Source organism: Periophthalmus magnuspinnatus, chromosome 23 (genome assembly GCF_009829125.3).
Source record: "Periophthalmus magnuspinnatus isolate fPerMag1 chromosome 23, fPerMag1.2.pri, whole genome shotgun sequence".
NCBI lineage: Eukaryota > Metazoa > Chordata > Actinopteri > Gobiiformes > Gobiidae > Periophthalmus > Periophthalmus magnuspinnatus.
In genome coordinates this window covers 3528416-3537113 of record NC_047148.1, presented here as the reverse complement: position 1 = coordinate 3537113, position 8698 = coordinate 3528416, and the positions used below count along the sequence as shown (strand labels likewise).

General features: G+C 37.8%; 2 protein-coding genes across 4 annotated transcripts in view; one reads left to right on the top strand and one right to left on the bottom strand.

The window, feature by feature from the left end:
- The first annotated feature begins 65 nt into the window (after nt 1–65).
- On the top strand, nt 66–1564 carry morn2 (MORN repeat containing 2). The gene is made up of 5 exons (XM_033989256.1): nt 66–72; nt 141–191; nt 263–369; nt 438–574; nt 1462–1564. The coding sequence occupies exons 1-5, from the start codon at nt 66–68 to the stop codon at nt 1562–1564; spliced, it is 405 nt and encodes a 134-aa protein (XP_033845147.1).
- A 404-nt stretch (nt 1565–1968) lies between these two features.
- The window catches only part of strip2 (striatin interacting protein 2), a 96757-nt gene continuing 90027 nt past the window's right edge, over nt 1969–8698 (bottom strand). For all 3 annotated transcript variants that reach the window (XM_055231755.1, XM_055231756.1, XM_055231754.1), the window contains one exon: nt 1969–6532. In XM_055231755.1, the coding sequence (XP_055087730.1) occupies nt 6282–6532 (251 nt within the window). In that variant the 3' untranslated portion in view covers nt 1969–6281. The remainder of the gene's footprint in view (nt 6533–8698) is intronic.

Here is an 8698-nt window from a genome sequence, read left to right as displayed (position 1 = left end):
TCCGTTATTCCAGTACTGTTTCAAATAACTAAGGTTCATCTTCATCTCTGCTGCAAAGCTGTAAAATGTCTGGTAGGTGCAGGGTGGGGAAGGTTTAAGTTATAGTTGACCCATAACTAAATTCGTGCTTGTGTCAGCAGGGGTTCAGCATGTGACAGTATCTTACATTTTTCCAAATGGAGACAAGTACGGTAAGTTAAAAGTGTACTGTGTACATTTTTTTTGGTGGTACATGGTACATGTGTGATCTTTTCTATTACAGAGGGGCAGTGCTATAAGTCAGCCTCTGGAGCCATGGTGAGGGGTGGTACTGGGAAGCATGTTTCTGCTAGTGGGGTCGTGTACAGCGGAGAGTGGAATGAGGACAGAGTGAGTGCATTTTGTATTTGGTTAAACTCAATTACCTGTGGTCATCATTGTGTGCATGTCCTTCACAGATAAATGGTAAAGGGACGCTGCAGTTTCCCTCTGGAGCACACTATGAAGGAGAGTTCAAAGACGGTATGTTTCACAACACAGGAATATACAGGTTCACAGATGGCTCATACTACACTGGACACTTCAAACAAAACAGGCAAGTATATATCTCATTTCTAAACTGATCATCCTGCTATACAGATAAATTAAAGAGGTGCTATGTAACTTTTCTGATGGAGCTGTTAGTTGCTTTGCCTGGAGTGTTCCTCAGTATGGCACTAAAGTGCCCATATTATGTTGTTTTACTGAGCTATGCTATAATGTTGTTTCCTCATCACAAACATACATGGAGTTGTGTTTTGTTTCATTCACACATGTTTAATATGCAAACCCTGAATATTTAGGTTGTGTTCTTCTCTCAAATAAAAAAAAAACACTCTGTTCCACTTTGTGATGTCATGTGGTAATGCAGGAAGTGGGTGGTCCACTGTGTTTTTAAACTCTTTACACTTTAACCTGAAACATTTGGATAATTTCAGCCCTGGAATTGCCAATCTCTACTAAACTAAATGTAAAAGATAGCTATTAACTTGACAATTACCACTTCATGACATCACAAGGTGGAACAGAGCATTTTGAGCTTTGGAGATGCAGACATCCTAAAAATCCAGGATTACTTAAATGCATGAATGAAACAAAAGAAAACTCCAGCTATGTTTTTGAGGAGGTAACAACATTCTAACATGACTTGAAGCTCACAAGAATCAATTTTGTGTAATATAGGACCTTTAAACTTGTAAACTTTTATTAAGATGTTTTTATTGCTCAAAAAACATGCATTCTTTTTTACAGTGAGTGGGGTTGCCTCTCCACAGATCTGATTTGCTTGTCCCCATAGAGATAGATAAGCTTATTGCCATACTGAGGAGTATTCCATGGAAAGCAGTAACATCTCCATGGAGACAAAAAAGCTAGTGACTCTCCATCATAAAAGCTACATAGTGCCTCTTTCAATGTACTAATCTAATAATGTAACTATTGTAGGCTGAATGGCCAAGGATCCTTCACAGATTCATCAGGATTGGTGTGGATTGGAGAGTTTTATGTTAAAGCAGCTCTGGGACTGAGATTGAAACATGATATTTAACATGAATTGAGACAAAATATCCTATTGTAAAGGTAAACTGCAGGTGTGTCACTAGTTTTGCATGGTAAATGTAATTTTGTTAAGTTAAGGTACACTACGTAACTTTTCTAATGGTATCTACTTGTCTCCATGAGATGTCACCTTGACTGGAATGTTCCACAGTAGGACATTAAACATATCCATCTTGCATTTATTTCATCATCATTTCATTGTTTTTATTGCTCAAAAATACCTTGAAAAGCATATATTCTTACTTCTTACAATTCAAAGGATATGTAGCTTTGAAATGTTAAATGATGCCTTTAGAATTAGGCCAGGTCTTTAAAGCTACCACCTGTAATTAGACTGGCGGATAAATCAACACATCAACAAATGTAATCACAATCCTAACACCAACAGTTGTTCAGCACAATTTAATATGCAACTTTAGTTTTGTAGTTTATCATTCAATTGTATAATGCCTCCATAAAGCACAAATTGCACATGACCCCTGAACAATGCAAGTAATCTTTAACAGTGACACAAAAAATTACACACACATTGAAAGTAAGGTCGATTTCACACATGTTAGTGCAGACTGTGGACCGACCCCTGTGTGTACTAGATTTGGTTGTTTACTTTACTTTTGGGACGGCCTTGTTCACATACATATCATTCAGTTCAAACACTCACCATGAGTCATATGAGAGTCTACCAGCTGATCGCCCAACTTCACATGCTTGCGTCCCCTCGAATGCTCTTGTACGTCGACCTAACTCAACCTAACCAGTGTGAAAACGACCCAACATACGTGCATAATAACCCAAACTGTTTCTTTTGTCAGATACAAGAAAGAATCATTTTCATTGATTGAACTGAAGGTAGAAAATTATTGTATTGCAAGCTTGGGTTGGATGGTTTTGAATAAGTAAAGGTTGGTTGAATTTAAAGGTCCTACATTACACAAAATTCACTATTGTGAGCTTTATTCCATGTTATAATGCTGTTATCTCCTCAAACACTTGTGTTTTGTTTCATTTGCACATGTTTGAGTAACCCTTTATTATTAGTCTGTCCACATCTCCAAAGCTCAAAATGCTCTGTACCACCTTGTGATGAAGAGGTAGGCTTGTTCTCAAGCTAGCAGCTACCTTTTACCTTTTAATTAAGTGGAACTTGGCAATTCCAGGGCTGAAATTATCCAGATGATTCTCGCCGTGAAGGTGTATTACTGCCGTCACAAATTGGAGTGTTTTCTGTTTGAGAGACACGCATGTGTGAATGAAACAAAACACAACTTCAGGTATGTTTTTGATGAGGAAACATTATAACATAGACCAGAAAATAGTGTAATATGAGCCCTTTAAGTTTAAAATGGCACTAAAATTTGGCACAAGCTACAAAAGTGAATGTAATGTCTGCACTAGTATATACATTATAGCAGGTGCTTGTAGACATGTTGAGATGCTTTTTGAATCTCAGAAAATATTGAGCTAGTGAATAAAATGGAAGCCTGTACCTTGTATGAAATGTCTCCATTCACCTGAGTCTATATAGTTATTGTTCTGTAGAAGAAAAGTAATTTGCATTTCACAATCACCATGTTATTTGACAAAAAGCCAATACAAAAGAGTTCAACAGTGAACAAAATGGTGACCATGCACATTTTCACAACACACATCAGAACATACCTATTGTGACGGTGTATGGAAATTACTTGACATCTCTCTTACAATATGGTATCTGATGGACCACACACTCCACACATCAGTGCCCATGCTCTTCTGTGCTTATATTTGTGTTTCCAAAGAGATTATTTTCCAGAAAACACTTTAAATGTGTCCTCAAGTTTGTTAATAAATGTCCCTTAGGTAGTTAAAAGAAAGATTTGTATATTTGTGTTCTTCCAAGCAAGTCTGGCAGCGTATTCAAAGGCCGATAGGAGCTCATTCCTTCACATATTGTGCTGTTGGGGGTGTTGTGAATCACCAAGGAGTTTTTTATAGTTCTGATATATTTTTGTTGTCAAACTGTATTGTTACAAGTCCAAAACATCAGCATATTCCAAGAAACTTGCATTTTCATACTTAAAAAGCAGTGGTGGATGAAGTACTCAATTTTGTTACTTAAGTAAAAGTACAGATACAAAGGCAAAAAGTGACTCAAGTAAAAGTATCACATGAAAAAAAATAAATAAATAATTTAAGTACCTGTTGTACTTAAAGAAGAAAAAGGAAATTATTTCACACAAATATTAATTTGTTAAAATGTTAAATGTATGTATGATATTGAATCAATTTCTTGACTTTTATTATGAATTTTGTGTATTTATTTTTGTTTGTTCAAAACCACAGCTCTAAAACTTTAGTCTGGATGTTACCACAAACATGGTAAGAATAACCCCTCAAATCAAAAGTACTTTTTACTTTTCAGTCCTGTTCAAAAATGTAGTAGAGTAGAAAGTACCGGCTCTCAAATATAATAAAGTAAAAGTAAAAAATATCAACTGTAAAATTTAAGTAAATTACAGATAGTAATAAGTACATCGTCATTGCTATTTGTACTTTGTTACCTTCCACCACTGCTAAAAAAGGTACCATAAACAGAATTTGTGGACAAAAGTTGGTGTATACGTCTAACTAGATGCTGTCTTTCATTCAGGATTCATATAAGGGCTAAAAATAGCATTTGTGTTTTAATCTACTGTGTTAAGTGGATACATTTCTTTTAAATTATAGAAGTAAATTTCCCTTAAATGTCTTCATATTACATGGGTAAATACCCTTTTTATATACAGAATACATCTGTACATATATCATACGAGCAGACCATACAGAGCTGTTTCTCATTTTCATTTATAAATATCTTCCATATCTGACCCTGTGGCAAGAATCAACCCCTTTAAGAAAAAGCATCTGGAAACATTCAAATTTAACAGTAAAAATACAATCCAATAAACATTGTATAAAACGTCTAAAATTATATACCGTCAACTCTTTAAAAATAATTAATCTGAAAATGAACCCAAAATAAAATTAAGTCTTTAAGGAGTCAAATCAGCACCAAGGTTCAAAATAGTGTCTGACAGAGAACTGAAGTTGGGGCAGTGTACATCCAGTGTGTAGTATATTCACTGTAGTCATAAGCACTGTTCAGCAAAACTCATCATCTTGTGCATCTTCAAAGTGGCTCCATTCATTTTGATCGACTGTGTCCTGTTCTTAATCCATAGGTGGAAGCACATTTCTAAAACTGAGATGATCCTCATTTTGAATGTTTACTGCTATTGGGAATTGAACCATAGACTGTATAAAGAAGTTGATTAAGGGAGTGCGAGAGTGCGAATTTGGACCCGAGTTCCTTATTTGGAATTCTAACCACAAGTATCATAACAACCAAAGTGCCAATCTAGAGTGAGAATGTTGAAGATAAAGCCCCTTCCCGTCCGCACCACTGGTTTGGCAAGGAACGGGCGGTTAGCAATGTCAATCAAACCTGTTGCATTTTGATTGACAGAAGTGCTAAGCATTGGTCTGTTATTAATGTTCATATTTTGAGTTATGGACACAATAGCGAAAAAGACCAAAATGACAAGCCTGACAGGAGCAGTTAGGGAGAGAGGGGTAACAGTTTTTCAATAGAAAGTGAATTGGAGGCAGAGTGGATGGAGCGCACCCATATTCACTTCCCATTTGGAACACAGCGGCTAGCAGATTAGCTATGTGTATTTATATATACAGTCTATGTATTCAACATACAGCTGTTTTTCTCTGTTCAGATAACTAAGGTTACTAGGAGTAATAATGAACTCAGACTTGAACTTGAACATGGGAAATATGCTTTAGTTTTATACAGCTAAAACCTGGAATAGTCTCCCTGAACATGTAAGACATGCCTCTACTTTGACAATGTTTAAATCCAAGCTCAGAGCTTTAGCTGTGCTTTTGACTGAAGGGTTTTTATTCTGCACTCTTCTCTTTTAATGTTAATTTTATGATGATTATTTATGTTCTGATTTGTTGTATTGTGATTTTAATGTCTTTCTTATTCTGTAAAGCACTTTGAATTACTTTCTGTATGCATTCTGCTGTAAAGATAAACTTTCCTTGCCTATCCCAGAGTAGTTCTTGTTATAGCCTCTAAACAGAGATGGGTGATATATTTTCTACAAGACAATGTATTAATTGGTATTTTAATTAGAATATGTGCATTGTCTAATAAGAAAATAGACAAAAGATGAACAGAAACCTTTAGTGCAATCATCCAAAGAAGTCTATAACGTAATTTACATTTTGTGCAATATTTGAATCTCCACCACTGTTACCAAATTGTACTTTTTACTGTTCTCTCCAATGGATGATTCAGGACAGGTCCATATATTTTTGTCAATATCACCCACTAATACCTCTAAAACAATGCATAACTGGTTGTGTATTCAGCCCTGTATTTGAGTTATCAAATACCAAATATACTCAATCGGGTTTGGAATATGGACAATATGTTAAATTGCATTACTTAACAGATAAAACTCTTCGATTGGAATGGTAAACATTAATTTACTATTCAACTGGCCATGCAGTAATAAACTGAGTTAAAATTTCCAGTACTCTCATCTTCTACAGATTCTTATTTCTTCTGATCTACTTGGACAACAATATAGCAGGTCTTCAAGGCATTTAAACATCATTCTCTGCCCTATTTGACCTTTGTATCCTACTCCCTCCCTTATCTCTTCCTCCTATGGATTCTGCAGCAGCCCCTCCCATTGGATTGGCTGGGAGAAGACCTCTCTCTCTAGCCACATTTCATAGCTGTAGTGGAAGTCTTCAGGCAGCTCCACTCTCTGACCCAAGACACTCTGGAGGCAGTTGTCCACGGGGGTGAAGTCCCAGTTTTTGTTTCTATCGTAGCGTCGGCTGTTGAACTTTTCAATGCTTTCTCTCAAAGCGCACTCCTCTGCCTGGAAGTCCCATGGCCGTGCATCGATATCTGAAAAAAGACAAATATTATCGTTCAGGGACATTTTCTATTGTATCAAATCTTCTAACTATCCATCAATTTTTTCCTTATTTACTTATCCGGGATCAGGTTGCAGGGGCAGCAGTCTGAGCAGGGACTCCCAGACTTAACACCCAAGACACTTCCTCCCTGTCCTCCAGTGGGACCCCAAGGTTTTTCCAGGCCAGCCAACCAAGACTGGCTAAATCAGTCCACTCACAAACAAAAGTTTTTTCTGAAGGGCTGTCTTTGCAAAATAACAACAAAAAAATGGCTTTCAACATGAATCTACTAAGCATAAAAATGAAAAACCAAAAAATTTAAAGCAAGTGGCATCAAATGGCCCTTGAGGCCAACCTGGCACTCCCTAAGGTCTGCCAAATTTTTTTTTTTCGGCAGACCTGAATTTTGGGCAAAATTTGGTGAGTTTTTCGATATGTTCAGGGGGTCAAATTCCTGCTCAAAAGCAAAAGAAGAAACAAAAAAAAATAATTAAAGTCACAAGCGGCATCGAACGGCCCTCGCGGGCCGTGCTTCGCACTCGGCCGACCCAGCACTCCCTGTGGGTGACGCTGACGTGCCACTTGTCCCTGTTTCATTCAAGTGCAGCCCATAAGCGTTGGGCTGCACTTGTCACCAAACAAAGTCAAAAGACATTGGAAGCGCTGATGCACAAAATGCAAAAACATGGCTTTTCCCAGGCATCGCCATGGCAACACCGTGCAAAATACAAACTTGACCCCCAGACTTTTGTGACGGGGACAACATGAAGAGTCACTCTGCCAAATTTCACATTCCTCAATGAAGCCAATATGTTTTTATGAGACTTTGAAATGTACAAAAATGTGAAAATTTTCCCACTAGGTTAACATGGACTCTTTTGCACATCGCCATGGCAACCCAGTGAAAGGTATGACATGGGTCTGATTAACTTTTTTGATTGGGATGACATGAAGAGTCATGGTGCCAAATTTAACATGACTCCATGAAAGTAATATTTTTCACATGGGATGACCCAGGGGAATTTTGTGTCAAATTTGGTAAGATTTGGGAAAACTAAATTTTCGTGTGGCCATAATAATATTTTTTGTTTGCCATCACTTGAAGAATGCGTGTATTGAATTTCGTGGCTCTATGGCAAATTTGACATCGGGACGTCTCCCATTGACACAATGTATTTTGACTTTTGCAGGGGGCGCTGTCGTGCCCATTTTTTATGCCCAATGATGCAACATATTAAAAAAAATGAATTTTTTGGCAGACCTGAATTTTGGGCAAAATTTGGTATGTTTTTGAATATGTTCAGTGGGTCAAATTCCTGCTCAAAGAGCAGAAGAAAGAATAAATTAAAGCCACAATCGAACGGCCCGTGGGGGGTGGCGTGCTTCGCACTAGGCCGACCCAGCACTCTCTGCAGGAGGTGCTAACGCGCCAGTTTTGTCCATGTTATTGCTGCTTTGGGCTGTATTTGTCACTAAACAAAGCCTACACACAGTGGAAGGACTGATGCATAAACCTGCAAAAACATGTTTTTTTCCAGGCATCGCCATGGCAACACCGTGCAAAATACAAACTTGGCCCCAGGACTTTGACGGGAACGACCTGAAGAGTTACTGTGCCAAAATTCACATTCCGCGAATAAGTTGTCATAAGACTTTGAAATGTACGAAAATGTGTACATTTTCCCATTAGGATAACATAGGCCCTTTCGCGCATATCCATGGCAACCCAGTGAAAAATATGACATGGGTCAGATTGACTTTTTTGATGAGGGTGACATGAAGAGTCATTGTGCCAAATTTCACAATATGCCATGAAACTAATATTTTTCTGATAAAATTTGGGAGCATTCCCATTAGGATAACATTGGCAGTTTGGGACATCGCCATGGCAATACGGTGCAAAAAAAAAACACATGGGTCTGATTGACTTTATTGCTTGGGATAACCCAACAGACTGCAACGGGGCACATGACTGCAACGATGAGTGCATGGGGGGCTCAGGCCTAAAAATGTGAGGCCAAAATTGTGAACTGAACCGCACACTGGCTCTGTGCACAATAGCACCTGGCAACCTCACTGTTAGTGTCACTACTTCCTGGCTAGTTGTATCTCTAAGGTTTTTCCTGTGTAGTGCTTAAATTAATACATAGATAAA